General features: G+C 43.9%; 1 protein-coding gene across 4 annotated transcripts in view; it reads right to left on the bottom strand.

The window, feature by feature from the left end:
• Positions 1–22,498, bottom strand: part of LOC144681763 (contactin-4-like) — a 1,677,954-nt gene that overhangs the window by 1,005,521 nt on the left and 649,935 nt on the right. For all 4 annotated transcript variants that reach the window (XM_078543733.1, XM_078543732.1, XM_078543731.1 and 1 more), the window contains exon 5: positions 7,983–8,078. In XM_078543733.1, coding sequence (XP_078399859.1) covers positions 7,983–8,078 — 96 coding nt within the window. The remainder of the gene's footprint in view (positions 1–7,982; positions 8,079–22,498) is intronic.

Consider the following 22,498-nt stretch of genomic DNA (forward strand, 5'->3'; position numbering starts at 1 on the left):
CACGAGTCAGTCTTTCCCCATAGCCCTAAAATATTTTCCTGTCCAAGTATGTATCTTATGCCATTTTAAGAGCTGCAATTGAATATTTGATACATGAATTTTTTTTAAAGGTCTTGAAAATATCAACTTGAGCAGTTGCTCAATGAATTACAGCAACATTGGGCAGGATTTTCTGGCTCCATCCACAGCCGGGATCATCTGGTCCTGCCAAAAGTCAATGGTTTGGTTGGGCTGCTGAATCTCCTGCAGTGGGTCCCGGTACAATGGGGCCAGAAAATCCCGGCCATTGATTCCATTGGATTGGTTACGAGGTTACCTTTCTGGCACTGAAGAATAACGCAGCAACAAAAATTAATCTTAGCTTCTGGAAAATCAAAAGCCAAAAGTGTCAAATTCTTATCTTTACCCAGGACTAATAATACCATTGATTACTATTAAGGCAATCCCACATGTGGACAGATCAGAAACTAATATCTGCTGTTTCTTGAGATCTGTATCTGTTCTTTAATGGGATGGTAGGGGCAAAACACTTGTATCCTTCCTTGTTCTTCCTTTCTTCCCTGCTTTAAATCCTTGTCCTCCACCAATCACAAAGTACCATGAAAAATTTCCTCACCAAGGTATATTTACTGCTTTTCTCCATCAGCCTCTGCACTGAGTGCCCTAAGAGTAGTAGTAAGTCATATATCACTGCATTGTGTCCTGGGTAGAAGTCACAACATTCATAGCTTTCATTGATCTGTGACCATGCTGAAGCACCTGTCCCTCATCTAAACGTTTATGCAGAAAAACACCTTTGACAACAATTCCAATGGGCAGTGATCCGCATGTAACACCCTGAAGACCCTGCAGCAAAAAGAAATAGTCTATGCTGTTGCTTGGTTCCCTGAGCAGACTGGCAGAATTGTCAGAACTTTCAACAAGCTCCAGGGCGTAGCTTGCCTAGTGGCAAGAAAGGTTTTCCCTGTCACATCCTTCCTGCTCGCCTGAAGTCTCACGCACTCCAAGGGCGGAATCATCCCAGATTCGCACTTAATGCGGGAGAAGGCAGAAAAAAGAACGTATTACCGGTCGGCCGCAATGACGGCATTTCTTGCCACATCATCCCAATCCTGCCTCAGTAATCATGCGTTCCCGAGAAACTCACCATTTTGATGGTGGATGGGCTCTCATTTGCCCACCAGGCCATCACTTTGCTGCTTCCTCACGCCGAATGCCATATTTAAAGTGCATCCGCGCGCACATCTCTCAGTGCTTCTGGCCCAGGACTGCTGCAGAGAAGACATGGTCCCGAAAGGCAAGAAGACGACCTGCCCCCGATTGAATAATGCATCCCTGGAATGTCTTTTGGATGCCATGGAGGCCTGTCGTGATGTCCTCAACCCTCGCTCTGGCTGCAGGAGGTCCAGCAGTCCCACCTTGGTAGGCAATGGCAATGGTGATCAGTGCCAATGCTGCACAGAAGAGGTTGGCCATCCAATGCAGAAAGAGGATGAATGATTTCATCTATGTCACTGAGGTAAGGAAACCATCTCAGCACTCTAAACTCATACATTCATAAGCCTGTCACACATTCACTGGCATCTCACTCACTGCCAGCTTAAGGGACATCACCACTCACACTCTCACACACACCCTCACATCTCCATCTGGCCTCATCTCCTCTGGAGACTGCCTCTTCAGCCCTCACCATCTTGAAGTTACTTGCACAGATCAACTTGGGCCCTCCCACACACCCTGGGATACTCCCCTTTCCCAGTACAGCCCTTGCCCTGCAGCCTCTCCCCTTGCCTGAGGCCATTTCTCCCCATTCCCCTAGCAAGCCCTAGCCCTGCAGCCATTGAAAAGCTACCCCCAACTCACGGCTGGTCTGGTAGGTAGAGACCTGCTCGTGAACCCACCTAAAAGTGATCTGGGGCTGTTGGCAAAGCCTGACGCTGATGACAGGGAGTGATGCCCAAAGCAAGGTAGGCAAACAAACCTTGAAATCCTGAGCGAAGTGCAGCCCGCCAGATGCATGTCACTTATGTACAGTTGTGAAACACGTCGGCATGACGCTCGGATGATCCAGCGTGGGGGATGATTCTGGTGAGCTGGGCTTGTAATGACATGCAGATGTATTACAATGAAGTTCCCGACGTCCGACGGCAGGAAACGCTGCCCACCATTGACGTGCAGAACGGACAATTGCAAACTGGCTTCACAACGTCGTGAAGCCTTCTTGGTGTATTTTCTACTGATGCCGGCAAACACGCCCACCACCAGTGAGCACAGAAAACTCCATCCATGGCCTGAATTTTCCTGTCGGTGATTTGGGGGCGGGGCCCGCTCACCGATGGGAAAATGACGCGGGATGAAGTCGGGAGGACACCCCAACATCATCCTGGTCTATTTAAATCTTTAGGAAGGTGGGCAGACAGCGAAATCAGCTGTCCACCCGCCGACCTGCCAATGGCCAATTGAGGCCATTGACAGAGTAATTAAGATAATTAAAGACACTGCCCGTCCAACCTTAAGGCTGGCGGGCAGGCCAAGAGCCCCAGCGGGCTTCTGATAATACATGAAACCTCATCCATTGGCGGGATGAGGTTTCATGTCCGTTTTTAAAAACTTTAATAAATTTTATGTGATATTTATTAACATGTCCCATCTCATGTGACATTGTCACATGAGGGGGACGTGTTAATAATTTTTTTATTTTTCTATTTTTAAACTTTGTAACACTTTAACTGATTTCCCTGAGACAGCACTTAGCATGCGCGAAAGAGCGCACTTTGACAGATGGGGAATCCCTCCCCTACCGCACAGGAAGCACATAGCGCTTCCCATCAGGCAGGCTGATGGGTGAGCCTTAATTGGCTCGCCCACTTAAAATGGCGGCGGGGCCCACTTCGGCAGCAGAGTTCGGCTGCCCACCTGCCGCCGTGCCGGTGGGGCCCGCCTGCCAACCGAGGGCAAAATTCTACTCCATGTTGAGGAAGAGCTTATTATCTGCCTCCTTCTGGAATATATATATGCACTGTATAAGGTCCTCCTACCATAGTAAACCGAGTGGCTGGAAACTGTGTAAAGGCCCTAGTGCTATATGTTTGATATGATATGAATATCATAAATATTAACCAAAATTGTAAATGTAGTGAATAACATACAATGCTGGAATAAATTGATTTGTTTTTCACTTAATGTAGTCAACTTTGAATGGCCATGTAATGTACTTCTATAAATGTTATGATTTTACAAATTTTATAAATTTTATGTATGTATTTCTTCCATTATGAATCAATAGAATTCTCCATTATAAAATCATATCATTGCTTTGCATTTGTTTTAAAACAAAACAGATTAAAGCATCTCTTAAAACAGAAAGATAATGTATGTCTTATTACTTCAGGTCTGTTTGGGAAAGACATTTCCTGCTTTCAGGATTCAGTCAAAAACTGACACTGAGGTTGGTAGATTTCCAGATATGAGATGGCCCTTATTGCTGCTATTTCTGGCATCTTTACATCCCCAATGCTTACAGAATTCTAGCTCCCACTCACTGTAGCCTCCAGATAATTAAATTTTAAAATAAAACCATAAAAATTTGAACATGTATACATGAAATTTTTGAATTGATTTAGAGAACACTGGGGAGAATTATTTTCAATACTCATTCCTTGATAGCCTACCATGACATTTCCATGCCTACACAAGAGACTTGGGGCAGAAAGCAATACCCTCCTGGTGGTGGGTTTGGAACCAGGGAGTTGTGGTGTAATCAGGCGGCAAGGTGCATGGTAGAGATCCCGCTGCCTTCCCAGCTCCTTCCAAATTAGTCCATGGTGGGAAGGCTCAAAGATGGCCTTCAGCCTGGAAGCCAATTGAAGCCTGCAGGTGGTCACTTAGGGGCAACTTAAAGGCCTGATCCCGCTGCCGCTGGTATTTAACCAGGGACAGGTGGGGGCCCCACCATGTGGACCTACCACCAGAAAAGTCCTGGCATGTAGGCCTGGGACCTGGCAGGGGAAGCCACTCTTTGTCCAATAGAAGCACCTGCTGTTGGGAATGGAAGGGCCTGAAGTAAGACACCCCCCACCCCACCACGACCTTTACATTTACCCTCCTTACCAGAGCCTCTGTCTGGTCCTGGTGAACCCACCCCAGTCACCTGTTTCTTGGCGCTCCAGTGACGATTCCTGGTATAGCACACTGTAGTACTAGCAATGACCATCTCTCCCTATGGCGCTGCTGGTGCTGAAGAATCGTCAGTTTCTAATTGGCCAGCAGGTCTTTGAGGCATTACATCCACCCTTCAGCAAGATTTCTGGGAAGGGGTGGGGTGGAATTTGTCAGAAGCCACGAAGCCCAGCGGCAGAAGGGATTAAATCCCATCAGACCTCTCAGAAATGCTCATGGTGGGGTTGCTGCCAGTTTTCCAGCCAGTGGACAGGCCCCCACACCACACCCTCCCAACCCCCTCCTCACCACCCATCCAAATATCATTAAACTCCTCTCCGATATCACACATTTAGAAACTGCTGATCGAACATCAAATATATATGAATGTGCACTTCAATACACACCAAATTCCATGCTTTGATACAGTGATTTGAAGCTGTCAGTTATTTTATAACTCATTATCTACTGTGTGCATTACAATATTTGATGGTTACAAAGTTGCAAACTGATTAACACTGTCTGGTCTGCATCCAGGAACCAAGATAGACCCCATTAAGTTAACTAATGCATTTGCTGATTTGGCCCATGTCCTAAGTTCATCAGATTTCCAGTAAATTTCCAATCTGAAAAATTTGATATTCATGAGGATGTGGAACATAGTTTGAAACAAAGCTTCTTCATACCACAAGATGTACCATCTTCAGAAAATGCTGTGCCGTAACAGAGTCCAACTATTTACAATGGAAAGGTATTGCAGTCATAAATTTCCTTCAAAAATCAAAGCTATATAAATGTCAATGATAATTTTGAAAGAATGCTGAAATTAAAAAAAAATGTAAGGTTCAAAAGGAACAAATGTCAATGAAAAGTGCTTGGAAGCTAATTATCAGATGCCATTCTTTCCACATAATATATACAATTGATTTTGTTGAGCAAGAGCACACAAGAAAATCTCCCAGAATGAATTGTTCTTACAGGGCTTATCAAATATAACTGAGGTTTCACACTATGCATCTTTCTATTCAGAATTATAAGTAAAAGTGTTTTTTAGAAACTTTATTTAGGATTTATTGCTACAGTATCTCACAGTTGTTGCAATTTATTTGCATATATTTCTATGCATATATAAATACATCTGTTCAATAATATTTCTTCATAATCTTGGAAGGCATTCAAAATTTCACACCAGAGGCCAGTTTTATGACCAAGTCAGTTCCCTTCTTTTTCTGATCTCTATTACATGCCCCTGAACTTTGGGTTTATCAAGAGCAGGAACCAGTGATGAAAGCACTCACTGAAGTGCACAGGCCAAGCCCTCTTTAATTCAGTATTCATGAAACAATTTTTTAATGGATAGGTCTTCCGTTCTATGTTGCAGCAATTGAATTTTGTTACACCAATGGAGTGCTACACGTGTTGACAGAGAATCATTCATCTGAAAAACTGAAGGTGTGATTACACCATTGAAACAGAGGTAGAGTGGAACTTCAGCCACCATCGCTTACTGACATGTAAGCTCAGTCAATTCAAATACAAACAAATGTACAGGCTGTGCAACGATAGCCTGCAATGTCACTTGTGGGGTTGAGTTGGAAAATAGTGATTTTCGGAGGATTATTCCCCAAATAAATCATGAATGGACAGAAGAGTGGACACTGGAAAATACCTGGGAGAAGGGACATGAGGGAGGGGGATATAATTAAGCTGGGGGAATTGAGGAAGGCGCTGGGGAGCTGAGGAAGGCAATGAAGTAAGAAAGCTGGTAAAGTGGGAGAAGGCGATTCAAAAATATCTGCAGAAGATTTAGAGGCCTGGTCTGCCAGCAAGGTAAAGCAGCACTGGTGGAAGCAGATAACTTGGGTGATAAGGAAGGCAGTCAAATCCAAGAAATGCATGGCAAACCTCCAATGGAGAACTGAGCAGGAGAGGGTTTGTTTAAGATCAGGGCCGGAGGCTCATTAAAAATGTGGTCCACAATTAGTGCCATATCCTTGATTCTCTGTAGTGCAGAAGGAAGTTTAATGATCACAACAGAGCAGCTAAGGTAAAATATTTAATGGCCTTTCCTAAAAAATTGTTGCAGTGTTTATATATGTATGATACTCATTATTTATTACCATCACAGTGGCAACAGAGTTAAACATAAATCTGACAATGGGGAGCAGGTGCCTTGCAGAAGTCAGGTCTTGGCTCCAGCACCTGTGAACTCAGAGCTCTGAGATATAGCACTAAAAAGATGCTGCACGAGTACGACACTCTCATGGGGTGCTAAGGACTACCTCACAACACTTGAGACAGATGGCAGGGCTCAAAGTTAAGTCCAATGCCAATCACAGTGTCAATATCAAAGAAGGAATTGGCACAAGGCTGTACTATCTGGAGTAGGTGGTATTACCAGGAACATTTGGCATACTGCTCTCCTGACAGACAGGCTTCCAGACCAGTTAGGACATCAAAATAATGTTTTGACCAATTATCCTTAAGTCATAGAGAGAATGATGGAAGGTAGCCTCTAAGAGATCTTGGTTGACATCTCTCAGGTTCTTTAGGATCTAACTGATATTGTTAGTTCTACGTTCTCTCCAGTACCCAGCAAAGCCAAACTTTCTTGAAGGTAGATACCTGATATAATCTTTCCAGATAGGTGTCTTTGATGCCTTCCCATGTGGACATCAGAATACAAGACTAAGTTGTCTGTCACCTGCAGTGATGAAGCAACTTATTGAGGTGCCTTTCCAGATCTCAGAAGTCCCGAGTGACGGTCACATCAGTTGGTAGAAGATTGTGATACATGATACCACAGTGCAGCAAAGCACCACCAACATTCCTGACAAATATCACAACAGCCCATAATAGCTTTAATAGCAGCACATAGGCACCAGAAGTAGACATGATAGAAGCGCACCAACAAAAATATATATATATATGTGCACAATAAAACCACATTAGATATCAAGCCCAGCATTGTGAAATAAACCTGTTCTTTGTGCCTTAGGGGCTGTCTGGAGATCAGATATCAATGAAACACAGTTCTTTCTTTGACTCCTTACTGTACTGCTGCCTCCTTAAGCAGCCTTCTTCTGAAACATCATTGAAGGAGTGGTATGATCTAGAAAGATTACTTAGACTACTTTACCAATGCAGGACACAGATAATATGTTTCTGTGTCTTGACATCTACATGAATTGGCATCCAGGCCTGGCTAGAAAGGAGATCTTCTAATTGGCCATGCTATCCTTCTGGGTACCCTTGTCTTGAAGATCTTTGTAATTTCCTCTTCTTCTTGCTTATGTTTTACCTATATATGGGAATGCCTTACATAAACCCCATTATAGCAACATCAGGGTCAAAATCGATCTCTAACTGAAACTGCTCAAAGGCAAGTTACAGAATTCCTTCTCAGGAGTATGGATGAGTTTTTTTTTCTAACCACTCCATCCAAAGCTGATGATTCAGACTAATATTGCAGACATCCAAAGCCTGTGAACTCAACCATTTCCTAATTCAGCAGTCAAAACTGGTACCAGTTCTATAAGCTTTACTTAAATCCTGTGCAAGTGTGCCATAAAAGCTGAACTGCTAGGATGGGGGTAGTGCCCTCTCATTACACCATCATTTGTGCTGTGTTTACCACTTCTACCAGAACCTATCAAGTATTTTCAAATGGGTATAACCCTGATGCATCTGACTTATACCCCAAATTCCAGTACCCAAATCCCAGAGCCACACTATTTTTGCACCAAGCAATGTTGGAATGCCAGATCCATTATGCTGACCTCCTCAAACCAATCTGTCAGCAGGTGAAATGTAATAATAAATACCTGTAGAATGTGGTGGAGGGCCACAAAGCAACACCACTCCTTGTCCCTCTCGGACGGACACATTATTTCTTGATTTCCCTTTGAAGTTTTCAAGATCTGCACAAAAATGAAAGAGAATGCCATATATAAAATCATGTTACTGTGAAATTAACTTTGTTATTTTTATTGAAAAACATACTAAAAATGATTTAAAGAACATTTGAAAAACACACCATGTGTCTGTGATATATTATAAGTTTTGCATTTTCATGCACACTGTCTGTGAGTTATCCTCTTGCTCACCAACACCACAGGAGATATGGTACTCTGTTCTAAATAATGCATAAGTGCATAAACTGTGGATACAAATGTTACATGCACACTATGTTATGTGTTAAGCCCTTTAAAAATGCATGAACACTCACTAAGTTAAATCAGGGATCCCAAAAGACCAGTGCATGAATGCTGTGGTACTAATAAATACATAAGCAGGAAAGTTGCAATGATACCCCTCATTGTCTGGAGTTAGCTCATCTCACATGGGCTGATGGTGGGATGTCACAACAGTCCTCAGAGTTATTTGGTAGGGAACCCGAAATAACATCCAGAATTCCCATATCTCATTGCTAGCTATTGATGCCTTCTGTAGGTATAAGAGGGGCAAAAGCAAGGTCTGGCATAATATTTGGAGTCATACATAGCACACAAGAAGATGGTTGTGGTTGCTGGAGGTCAATCATCCCAGTCGCAGGATATCACTGCAGGAGTTCCTCAGGGTAGTGTCCAAGGCCCAACCATCTTCAGCAGCTTCATCAATGACTTTCCCTTCATCATGAAGTCAGAAATAGGAATGTTTGCTGATGATTGCACAATGTTCAGCACAATTCATGACACCTCAGATACTGAGGCAGTCCATGTCCTTATGCAGCAAGATCTGGTCAACATTCAGGCTTGGGCTGATAACATTTAAGCCGCGTAAATGCCAGGCAATGAGCATCTCCATCAAGAGAGAATCCACATCTCCCCTTGAAACTTAGTGTCATTACCATCGCTGAATCCCCCAATATCAACATGTTGGGGGTTACCATTGACCAAAAACTGAACTGGACCAGCCATATAAATACTGTGGCTACAAGAGCTGGTCAAAGAGGCTGGGAGGAGAAGTGCGAGAGGAGCTGGGAGTTGAAGAGAAGCACGAGAGGAGTTGGCAGTTGAAAAGGAGTGCGAGAGGGGCTGGGAGTTGAAAAGGAGTGCAAGAGGAACCAGGAGTTGAAAAGGAGCGCCAGAGGAGTCAGGAGTTGAAAAGGAGGGCGAGAGGAGCCAGGAGTTGAAGAGGAGCGCGAGAGGAATTGGGAGTTGAAGAGAAACGCAAGAGGAGTCAGGAGTTGAAAAGGAGGGCGAGAGGAGTTGGGAGTTGAAGAGGAGCGCGAGAGGAGTTGGGAGTTGAAAAGGAGGGTGAGAGGAGTTTGGAGTTGAAGAGGAGAGCAAGAGGAGCCGGGAGTTGAAGAGGAGCTTGAGAGGAGTTGGGAGTTGAAGAGGAGCGCGAGAGGAGCCGGGAGTTGAAAAGGAAGGTGAGAGGAGTTGGGTGTTGAAGAGGAGCGCAAGAGGAGTCGGGAGTTGAAAAGGAGGGCGAGAGGAATTGGGAGTTGAAGAGGAACGCGAGAGGAGTCGGGAGTTGAAAAGGAAGGCGAGAGGAGTTGGGTGTTGAAGAGGAGCGCGGGAGGAGTCGGGAGTTGAAAAGGAGGGCGAGAGGAGTTGGGAGTTGAAGAGGAGTGTGAGAGGAGTCGGGAGTTGAAAAGGAGGGCGAGAGGAGTTGGGAGTTGAAGAGGAGCGCGAGAGGAGCTGGGAGTTGAAAAGGAATTGGGAGAGCAGAGGTGACTGAGGGAGTTCGGTGAGGAGGGAACGAGGTGATCCTTTGAGTACTGTGAGTATGGTCAGGTAAGTATTTACTACTTTTATTTACTACTTAAAAGCTCATAGCTTTTAAGGTATTATTTTGTGGTTCATTTTTTGTATATTCTGTAACAACGAGGAGCAGGGAAGAAGGGGCCTAGAGTAATTGATATTATTTGATATTACGTATCTTCCAAATTGTTTAATTTAATTTAAAGGGGTAAGTCATGGCAGGAGAGCTCAAAGCTGTGGTGTGCTCCTCCTGGTCTACGTGTGAAGTCGGTAACATTTCCAGGGCCCGGGTCCAGCATGTATGTGGGAAATGTCTCCAGCTGCAGCTCATGGAAGACCGGGTTTCGGTGCTGGAGTGGCGGCTGGGGACACTGTCGAGTATCCGCGAGGCGGAGAGTATCATGGATAGCACATAGAGAGAGGTGGTCACACCGCAGGCTAAGAATCCACAGGCAGGAAGGGAATGGGTTACCACCAGGCAGAGCAAGAGGACTCGGCAGGCAGTGCAGGAATCTCCTGTGGCTATTCCCTTGCAAAACAGATATACCACTTTGGATACTGTTGGGGGGAATGGCCTCTCAGGGAAAAGCAGCAACAGCCAAATTTGTTGCCCCACCATTGGCTCTGCTGCACAAGAGAGGAATAAAAAGTGCGGGAATGCAATAGTTATACGGGATTCAATTGTAAGGGGAATAGATAGGCTTTCCTGTGGCTGCAAACGGGATTCCAGGATGGTATGTTGCCTCCCTGCTGCAAGGGTCAAGGATGTCTCAGAGCGGCGACAGGACATTCTGAAGGGGGAGGGTGAACAGCCAGTGGTCGTGGTGCATATTGGTACAAATGACAAATAGGTAAGAAAAGGGATGAAGTCCAAAAAGCAGAATATAGGGAGTTAGGAAGTAAGTTGAAAAGTAGGACCTCAAAGGTAGTGATCTTAGTGTTACTACCAGTGCCACGTGCTAGTCAGAGAAGAAAAAGCAGGATATATCGGATGAATACACGGCTGTAGAGATGGTGTGAGAGGGAGGGTTTCAGCTTCCTGGGACATTGGGACCAGTTCTGGGGGAGGTGGGACCAGTACAAATTGGACAGGTTACAACTGGGCAGGACCGGGGGGAATTTTTGCAAGAGTGGTTGGGGAGGGTTTAAAATAAAATGGCAGGGGGATGGGAACCTACGCAAGGAATCAGAGGAAAGAGAATCAAGGACAAGAACAAAAGACAGAAAGGGGAATAAGAAAAGTGATAGGCAGAGAAATCAATGGCAAGAATCAAACAGGGCCTCAGTGAAAAATAGTGGGAACGGGACAAGTAATGTTAAAAAGACAAGCCTTAAGGCTTTGTGCCTTAACGCGAGGAGCATTCGCAATAAGGTGGATGAATTAACTGCGCAAATAGATGTAAACAGGTATGATATAGTCGGGATTACGGAGACATGGCTGCAGGGTGACCAGGGATGGGAACTGAACATCCAGGGCTATTCAGTATTTAGGAAGGACAGACAAAAAGGAAAAGGCGGTGAAGTTGCATTGCTGGTAAAAGAGGAAATTGACGCAACAGTAAGGGAAGATATTAGCTCCGACAATGTGGAGTCTGTACGGGTAGAGCTGAGAAACACTAAGGAGCAAAAAGCGTTAGTGGGGGTTGTATATAGACCCTCAAACTGTAGTGGTGATGTTGGGAATAGCATTAAACAGGAAATTAGAGATGCATGCAATAAAGGAACATCTGTAATTTTGGGTGACTTTAATCTGCAAATAGATTGGGCAAATCAAATTAGTAACAATACCAAAGAGGAGGTATTCCTGAAGTGTGTACGGGATGGTTTTCTGGACCAATACATTGAGGAACCAACTAGAGAAGAGGTCATCCTAGACTGGGTATTGTGTAATGAGAAAGGAATAATTGGCAATCTAGTTGTGCGAGGCCCTTGGGGATGAGCGACCATAATATGACAGAATTCTTCATCAAGATGGAGAGTGACGTAGTCGATTCTGAGACTAGGGTCCTGAATCTTAATAAAGGAAACTACGATGGTATGAGGTGTGAGTTGGCAATGATGGATTGGGAAACGTTACTTAAAGGGATGATTTTGGATAGGCAATGGCAAACATTCAAAGAGCGCATGGGTGAACTGCAACAATTGTTTATTTCTGCCTGGCGCAAAAGTAAAACAGGAAAGGTGGCCAAACCATGGCTTACAAGGGATATTAGAGATAGCATTAGATCCAAGGAAGAGGCATACAAATTGGCCAGGAAAAACAACAGACCTGAGGATTGGGAGCTGTTTAGAATTCAGCAAAGGAGGAACAAGGGGTTGATTAAGAAGAGGAAAATAGAGTACGAGAGTAAGCTTGTGGGGAACATAAAAACTGACTATAAAAGTTTCTAAAGGTACGTGAATAGAAAAAGATTGGTGAAGAGAAATGTAGGTCCCTTACAGTTAGAAACAGGGGAATTTATAATGGGGAACAAAGAAATGGCTGACCAGCAAAATACATGCTTTGGTTCTGTCTTCACAAAGGAGGACACAAATAACATACCAGAAATGTTGGGGAGCACAGAGTTTAGTAAGAGGGAGGAACTAAAAGAAATCAGTATTAGTAAGGAAATGGTGTTGGGGAAATTGATGGGATTGAAGGCCGATAAAGGCCTTCTACATCACAGAGTACTTAAGGAAGTGGCCCTAGAAATAATGGATGCATTGGTGGTCATCTTCCAAGTTTCTATAGACTCTGGAGCAGTTCCTACAGATTGGAGGGTAGCTAATGTAACCCCACTATTTAAATAGGGAGGTAGAGAAAAAAACAGGGAATTATAGACCAGTCAGCCTGATATCGGTAGTGGGGAAAATTCTAGGATTATATTTGTTGGAGTTCAGAAGAATGAGGGGGGATCTCATAGAAACCTATAAAATTCTTACAGGACTAGACAGGGTGATGCAGGAAGGGTGTTCCCGATGGTGGGGGAGTCCTGAACCAGGGGTCACAGTCTGAGGATATGGGATAGACCATTTAGGACTGAGATGAGGAGAAATTTCTTCACCCAGAGAGTGGTGAGCCTGTGGAATTCGCTAACACAGAAAATAGTTGAGGCCAAAACATTGCATGTTTTCAAGGAGTTAGATATAGCTCTTGGAGTGAAAGGCATCAAAGGATATGGGGAGAAAGTGGGAGCAGGCTATTGAGTTGGATGATCAGCCATGATCATAATGAATGGCGGAGTAGGCTTGAAGGGCCAAATGGCCTACTCCTGCTCCTATTTTCTATGTATGTTTCTATGTCTATGTAATTCTGTGGTGAGTAACTCAGCTGACTCCCCAAAGCCTGTTCACCATCTACAAGGCACAAGTCAGGAGTGTGATGAAATCCTGTCCACTTGCCTGGATGAAGCTCTAACAACACTCAAGAAGTTTGACACCATCCAGGACAAAAGCAGTCCGCTTGATTAGCACCCCATCCACCGCCTTCAATATTCGCTCCCTCCACCAGCGACGCACAGTGGCAACAGAGTGTTCCATCTACAAGATGCACTGCAGCAACTCACCAAGGTTTCTTTGCCAGCACCTTCTAAACTCACAACCTCTACCACCTAGAAGGACAAGGGCAACAGATGCATGGGAACACCACATGCAAGTTCCCCTCCAAGCCGCACACCATCCTGACTTGGAAATATATCGCCGTTCCTTCACTGTCATTGGGTCTCCCTGGAACTCCCTTCCTAACATCACTGTGGGTGTACCTACACAACATGGACTGCAGCGGTTCGAGAAGGCAGCTCACCACCACCTTCTCGAGGGCAATTAGAGATGAGGAATAAATGCTGGCCCAGCCAGGGACACCCACATCATTTGAAAGAATTTTTTAAAAGCCTTGATTTTTCAGTGACGTGAAGGTACAGTTTGACTGATTCAGCTCTTCCCTGAATTTGTGTTATCACCAAGAAACTCTTCCATTACTGAGTCATACCTATATGTGACATTATCTTGAAATATTTTTATTCCGCTCCACTCCCGCAGACATCGATTGCTGTCAAAATATAGCTTTATAGCAACAATCTACTTCCCTTACCTGACCTAAGCAACCAGGTTTCATGTATGATCCTCCACAGCCACTGATATACCATTTCCTACATCCCAGTAATGCAGTACAACAGCTAATTCAAATAAATCATTGGGTGTTTGAGTATAAGTAAAAAGCAGTAAACTTATTCATCTATAAGTTGCTGGCAAGCCCTGGAAAATGATACTGTCTGTGCCTGTTCAGCTCATGTACATGATAAATAGAAAAACAAATAGACAAGTGAACAGGTAAATAGATAAGTGGATAGATACATGGAACTTTCATTTATATGAGCTGGAGATCATATAAATCTTTATAATTAACAATTACTAAAATTATGGTAATAAAGTTACTCAAATTGGAAAGACAATTGTTCAGTCATGCCCACTCATCAAATTTTCTTCAAATTAAACTGCATGTAATAGTCTGCTTAATTTAAATAAACAATTTCTTTTTTTTAAACAAACATGATGGAGCCATTTTTCACAACAATGTTCTAATTAGTTAATCTAAATGAAACAAATTCTAAATAAGTTAATGTTTTGACCATGATTACAGTATTGGAACATGTTGAAGAATTTGTACAACAAGCTTATTAAAGTATGTATGAATTCTCTAAGGTTTAACCAGATTGTTCATAACCTCAGCAGGGAGTAATGGTCAATGGATATTTTTGGGCTGGAAGAAGGTCTATAGTGGAGTTCCCCAGAGGTATGTATTGGGACCCTTGTTTTTCCTGATATATATGAATGATCTCGATCTTGGTGTGCAGGGGACAATTTCAAGGTTTGCAGATGATATGAAGCTTGGGAGTGTTGAGAGCTGTGAGGAAGGCGGCGTGGAACTTCAAGATGACATAGGCAAGTTGGTGGAATGGGCAGATAGGTGGCAGATGAAGTCTAATGCGGAGAAGTGTGAGGTGTGCATTTTGGTAGGAAGAACATGGACAGACAATATAAAATAATGGGTGAAATTTTGCAGCGGGTGCAGAAGCAGAAAGACTTGGGTGTATATGTGCATAGATCATTGAAGGTGGCAGGACAGGTGGAGAGGGCAGTTAATAAAGCATATAGTATCCTGGGCTTTATTAATAGGGACATAGGTACAAGAGCAGGGAGGTTATGCTGAATTTATATAAGACACTCGTTAGACCTCAGCTGGGATATTGTGTACAGTTCTGGGCATCATACTATAGGGCGGATGTGAACACATTGGAGAGAGTGCAGAAGAGGTTTACAAGAATGGTTCCAGGGATGAGAAACTTCAGCTCTGAGGGTAGATTGGAGAGGCTGGGACTGTTCTCCTTGGAAAGAAGAAGGCTGAGAGGAGATTTGACAGAGATGTTCAAAATCATGAGGGGGCTGGACAGAGCAGATAGGGAGAAGCTGTACCCACTCATAAAAGGATCAAAAATGAGAGGGTAAAGGCATAAAATGATTTGCAAAAGAAGTAAATGTGACGGGAGAAAAATCTTTTTTACACAATGAGTGGTTCGGGTCTGGAAGGCACTGCCTGGAAGTATGGTGGAGGCAGGTTCAACTGAGGCATTGAAGAGGACATTAGATGATTATTTGAACAGAAACAATGTGCAAGGGTACAGGGAAAAGGCAAGGCAATGGCAGTAGGTCATAATGCTCATTTGGAAAGCCATGATGGGCCAAATGGCCTCCTTCTGTGCTGTTTAAATTCTGTGATTCTGTGGTCCTATTTTACCATGAGCTGAGCTACCTCTCAATCACAAAGCTTGCTTAATTTCACCTTTAACAGCGATATTAAATCTATGCCCCTGCCCAAGCCCATCTGCTGCTGAAAATCTCACCAATGCCTTTTCCACCTCCCGACTCAATTATTTCAAAACCCACCTGGCTGGCTTCTCATTTTTCACCCTTGAACAATATAAGCTCATCTAAACTTTTTCTATTTGTTTCCCATCTTATATTAAGGTCTACTTACCTAACACCCCCGTGACCGCTAACCTGCATTGGCTCCAAGTCACTCGAGACCTCTAATTTAAAATTCTCAGCCTTGTGGCTAAATTTCATCATACTTTAACCCTTTCCATTCTTGTAATGTCATCCAGCCCTACGAGACCCCCATATCTGCACACTCCATTTCACCAACTCTGGCCCCTCGTGCATTGCTCCTTCCCTGCTGGTGGCAGCCATGCCTTGAGTCATTGAGATCCCATTCTCTAGTATCCTCTTCCAAGGCCTCTCCACCTCTAAATGCTCAAAAAAAAACCCACCGCTTTTACCCTAGGCTTTGAACTCCCCTCCATTTCTCTCATTTACTGGCTAATTGTACATTTTTGTCTGTTTTCACTTCTATGAAGTGACTTGGAACAATTTTATACAAAACACAAGTTGTTCCTGCTGTTGAATTCTACTAAATGATTCACCACAAGGATCTTTCAATACCAAATTTAGAAATACGATAATAACATTAAATCCTTATTGTGTAGTTCAACTGAATAAAACTGATGGAAAGATGAACAGTAACATTTTGATTATTGCACTGAAGTGTGCATGACCTTGATCACAATCACAGGTGATTTTACAAGATGAATATTAATCTATAACATGACTGCACATAAGCACTTCAATTCATTAAAATTCTAGAAAATGGCATCTCAGCTTTTCAGAGTAGTGTTAATATCCATGCTCATTAACATAGATATAAAATTTTATGATGCTATGTAGACATATGCTGATCCTATAAATCTCACTGGAGAACTCCAATAGCACATCCAAAGAAAAAGATTTTCTAATGTATTAATTATTTGAACATACCCAACATTGTCTATCAAAACCTACAGCAATTCTCTAGATATGCTGGCAGCTGTTTACATTGCTGATTTTAAAGCAATTTTTAAATAATTCACAGCTAGGCTTTTTGATTGACTTATTGTTGAGATATTTTAATTCATGTCAACATGTGAATGTAATTAAAATAGCAACATTTTTGAAATTTTCTATTTAGTTTTTCTTATTTTACTCATGCTGTCTGTGTGACAATTTAGGCTATATGCTGTATCATGTCACACAATATTTCTCCAGCATATGTACTGGAAGTTATAATGGAACATGTCAGATGCTTCCAAAGCAAAATATACTGTCTTGATATGGGGATTTCGTAAAATAATGAGTTAGCAATGAGGCTCAAAAGAGGGTGGGCTTTTTTTTATCAGGTCAAGTAAAAGGTCAAATTAAAGGAATCTTCAAATTAGGATTAATAACTTGAAGCACTGGAAATAAAACAATAGAGATGTTTCCAGTGGCTAAATGTGAACACTATTTTTATCCTGTGAGTGAGATAGATCATACCTCACTCACAGGATAAAATGAGTGAGGTATGATCTACCTCATGATAATTGTTTAATTTATTTGTCGATTGTTGTAAAAACCCATCTGGTTCACTAATGTCCTTTAGGGAAGGAAATCTGTCGTCCTTACCTGGTCTGGTCAATATGTGACTCTAGACCCACAGCAATGTGGCTAACTCTGAAATGGCCTAGCAAGCCACTCAGTTGTATCAAACTACTAACTCTGAAATGGCCTAGCAAGCCACTCAGTTGTATCAAACTGCCACAAAGTCACAAAAAGTTCCAGACGGACGACCCAGCATCGACCGAGGCACCAGAAATGACAATGACAATCTCAGCCCTGCCGACCCTGCAAATTCCTCCTTACTAACATCTGGGGGCTAGTGCCAAAATTGGGAGAGCTGTCTCATAGGCTCATCAAGCAACAGCCTGACATAGTCATCCTCACGGTATCATACCTTACAATGTCCCAGACACCACCAACACCATTCCTGGGTAAACCCTGTCCGGCAGGACAGACCCAGCAGAGGTGGTGGCACAGTAGTATACAGTCGTGGGGGAGTTGCCCTGGGAGTCCTCAACATTGACTCTGGACCCCATGAAGTTTCATGGCATCAGCTCAAACATGGGCAAGGAAACCTCCTGCTGATTACCACTTACCACCCTCCCTCAGCTGATGAATCAGTGCTCCTCCATGTTGAACACCACTTGTAGGAAGAACTGAGGGTGGCAAGGGCACAGAATGTACTCCAGGTGGGGGGCTTCAATGCTCATCACCAAGAGTGGCTTGGTAACACCACTACTGGCCAAGCTGGCTGAGTCTTAAAGGACATAGCTGCTAGACTGGATCAGGTGGTGAAGGAACCAACAAGAGGGAAAAACATACTCGACCTCTTCCTCACCAAACTGTCTGCCGCAGGTGCATCTGTCCATGACAGCATCGATAGGAGTGACCACCACACAGTCGTTGTGGAGACCAAGTCCTGCATTCACATTGAGGATACCCTCCGTTGTGTTGTGTGGCACTACCACCATGCTAAATGGGATAGATTTCGATCAGATCTAGCAACTCAAGACTGGGCATCCATGAGGCACTGTGGGCCATCAGCAGCAGCAGAATTATACTCAAACACAATCTGTAGCCTCAAGGCCCAGCATACCCCCCACTCTCCCATTACCATCAAGCTAGGGGATCATCCCTGGTTCAATGAAGAGTGCAGGAGGACATGCCAGGAGCAGCAACAGGCATACCCAAAAATGAGGCGTTAACCTGGTGAAGCTATAACACAAGGCTACTTGCATGCCAAACAGCATACATAGCAAGTGAGAGACAGAGCTAAGTGATCCCATAACCAATGGATCAGATCTAAGCTCTGCTGTTCTGCCACATTCAGTCGTGAATGATGGTGGACAATTAAACAACTCACTGGAGCAGAGGGCTCCACAAATATCCCCACCCTTAATGACGGGGGAGCCCAGCACATGAGTACAAAAGATAAGGCTGAAGCACTTGCTCCAATCTTCAGGCAGAAGTGCTGAGTGGATGATCCATTTCGACCTCCTCCAGAGGTGTCCAGCGTCACAGATGCCAGTCTTCAGTCAATTCGATTCACTCCACGTGATATCAAGAAACAGCTAAAAGCACTGGATAGTGCAAAGGCTATGGGCCCTGACAATATTCCGGCAATAGTACTGAAGACTTATGCTCCAGAACTTGCTGCGCCCCTAGCCAAGCTGTTCCAGTACAGCTACAACACTGGCATCTACCTGGCTATATAGAAAATTTCCCAGGTATGTCCTGTACACAAAAAGCAGGACAAATCCAGCCTGGCTAATTACCGCCCCATCAGTCTAACCTCGATTATCAGTAAAGTAATGAAGGGGACATCAACAGTGCTATCAAGGGGCACTTGCTTAGCAATAACCTTCTCTCTGACGCCCAGTTTGGGTTCCGCCAGGGCCACTCAGCTCCTGACCTCATTGCAGCCTTGGTTCAAACATGGACAAAAGAGCTGAACTCCCGAGGTGAGGTGAGAGTGACTGCCCTTAACATCAAGGCCGCATTTGACCATGAATAGCATCAAGGAGCCCTAGCAAAACTGCAGTCAATGGGAATCAGGGGGAAAACTCTCCACTGGTTGAAGTCATATCTAGCACAAAGGAAAGTGCTTGTGGTTGTTAGAGGTCAGTCACCTCAGTTCCAGGACATCACTGCAGGAGTTCCTCAGGATGGTGCCCTAGGCCCAACGATCTTCAGCTACTTCATCAATGAACTTCCTTCCATCACATGGCTGGAAGTGGAGATGTTCGCAGATGATTGCATAATGTTCAGCACCATCCGCGACTCTTCAGACACTGAAGCAGTTCATGTCCAAATACAGCAACACTTGGGCAATATCCAGGCTTGGGCTGACAAGTGGCAAGTAACATTCACGCCACACAAATGTCAGGCAATGACCATCTCCAACAAGAGAGAATCCAACCATCGCCCCTTGCTGTTCAATGGCATTACCATCACTGAATCCCCCACTATCAACATCCTGGGGGTTACCATTGACCAGAAGCTGAACTGGACTAGCCATATAAATACTGTGGTTACAAGAGCAGGTCAGAGGCTTGGAATCGTGTGACGAGTAACTCACCTCCTCAGTTCCCCAAAGACTGTCCACCATCTAAAAGGCACAAGTCAGGTGTTTAATGGAATGCTCCCCACTTGCCTGGATGAGTGCAGCTCCAACAACACTCAAGAAGCTTGATACCATCCAGGGCAAAGCAGCCCGCTTGATTGGCACCACATCCACAAACATTCACTCCCTCCATCACCGACGCACAGTAGCAGCAGTGTGTACCAGCAACAAGATGCACTGCAGAAATTCACCAAGGCTCCTTCAACAGCACCTTCCAAACCCACGACCGCTACCATCTAGAAGGACAAGGGCAGCAGATAGGTGGGAACATCACCACCTGCAAGTTCCCCTCCAAGCCACGCACCATCCTGACTTGGAAATATATCGCTGTTCCTTCACTGTTGCTGGGTCAAAATCCTGGAACTCCTTTCCTAACAGCACTGTGGGTGTGCCTATGCCACATGGACTGCAGCGGTTCAAGAAGGCAGCTCAACACCACAATCTCAAGAGCAACTGGGAATGGACAATAAATGCTGGCTTAGCCAGCACCACCGACATCCCGTGAATGAGTAAAGAAAAATACAGCTTAACAATAGCTTGTATTTAGATGGTGTGTTAAATATAACTTGTCAAGATGTTTCACAGCAGCATTATCAAGCAGACAACCAGCTAGCGAAGATGATATTAGGCCAGTGATCAAAAATTTGGCTGAACAGATAGATTTTATGGAGCATTTTAAAAAGCAAAAGAGAGGTACAGAGGCAGAGCGGATTAGGGAGAGAATTCCAGAACAAGTCGCCTTGGCAGATGAAGGCACATCTGACAATTGAGGGACGATTAAAATCAGGGATGCTCAGGAGCCCAGAATTGGAGGGGTGCAGTTATCTCAAAGGGTTGTAGGGATTGATGAGGTAGAGAGGGAGAGGCAATAGAGGGGTTTGTAAAAAAAGATAGAAATTTGAAAATTGAGGCATCAAATCAGGAGCCAATGTAGCTCAACAAGCTCATAGATGATGGGTGAACTGAGCTTGGTGCGAGTCAGAATGCTGGTGGTAGATTTTTGGATGAGCTTAAGTTTATAGAGCATGGAAGATGGGAGACAAGTCAGGAGGGCATTGGAATCGACAGGTCTAGAGGTAACAAAGGCATGGATGAAGGTTTCAGCAGAGATGAGTTGAGAAAGGGTGGTGTCAGGTGACCTTAAGAAGGTAGAAATTGTCGGTTTTAGGATGGAGTGGACATGTGGTCAAAATCTAATCTAGAAGTCAAATAGGATGCTGCAGTTGTGACCAGTTTTGTTTAGCCTCAGACAACTGCCAGGGGGAGGGATTTAGTCAATGGATTAGGAACAAAGTTTATGGACCAAAAATAATGGGAAAAATTTTTCCCCCGTTGGGGGGGAAGTGCGGGACCAGGCACATGCAGGCATGCCTCCGATCGGCGCCCCCAATCGGGGGTGCACCGTCATTTTAAGTGCTGCCTCAGGGAGATCGGCTCGGAATTAAAATTTTTTATAGAAATAATAAAAAAATTTCCCTGACATGTCACCTCATGTGACACTGTCACATGAGTTGGGACATGTCCATAACCTTTATTGAAAGATTTGATAAAAATTTAAATACCCTCATGAAACCTCATCCCGCCTGTGGATAAGGTTTCATGCTTTTTCCGAAGCCTGCCAAGGCTCCCGGCCTGCCAGCCAACCTTAAGGTTGGATGGACAAGTCCATTAATTACCTTAATTAGTTTTTCAATGGCCTCAATAGGCCGTTGACAGGTCAGCGGGCGCACAGCTGACTCGGCTGCACCCTTGCCGAACTGAAAATGGAAATGACGCAGGGTGACATCAGGAATTCCACTCGGTGTCATCCCGTGTCATTTTATGCTCCGCCCCCGCTCGCCGACTGGAAGATCCTGTCCAATGGCTTTGGTCTTCCCAATATTTAGTTAGAGGAAATTTCAGCTCATCCAGTCCCTGATGTCAGGCAAGCAATTTAAAGATGCTGGAGGGTTGAGAGAGGTGATAGAGCTGGGTGTCATTAGTGCACGAATGGAACCTGACATGTAGAACTCACAAATACATAAAACTACAAACTAGTTAAGAAGGACACAGAAATTTTAGAGACACAGATGAGGCCTATGTCTCAAATAGCCACCCCTTTATGACTCTTCTGAAACCGATTTATCCATCTCTTTTGCTACAGCCATCAAATCACTCCCCTTGGTTATCTTTCCAAGATATTCACACTGCCTTCTTCAAAAGCCTTTGCTCATAATTTTTTGCACAACTCTTCCCTTTCTGACTGGGATGAAAATGGCATTCTGCAGGTACCCTTTAGTCTAGTTAATCTCTTACAGAATATTTTTATTTCTTGAAAAAATATTTATATCTATACGGTGCCAGTAACTACCGGTATTAGTCTTAGTCCTGTTTTTGTAGTAAATTCAGCAGACCTGAATTTCAGTATTGGCTCCTGTATCACTGCTACCCAATACTCTGCTCACCAACATTAAAACGTTATTTTTTTTTTACAATTCTAAGGCTGTCAAGTAAACTATCTAGAACCTTCTTAAATATATCCCTTTATCAAAAATTAGAATATGCTACAACTGACAATACTCAA

The sequence above is a fragment of the Cetorhinus maximus genome, chromosome 6 (genome assembly GCF_964194155.1).
Source record: "Cetorhinus maximus chromosome 6, sCetMax3.hap1.1, whole genome shotgun sequence".
NCBI classification, from domain to species: domain Eukaryota; kingdom Metazoa; phylum Chordata; class Chondrichthyes; order Lamniformes; family Cetorhinidae; genus Cetorhinus; species Cetorhinus maximus.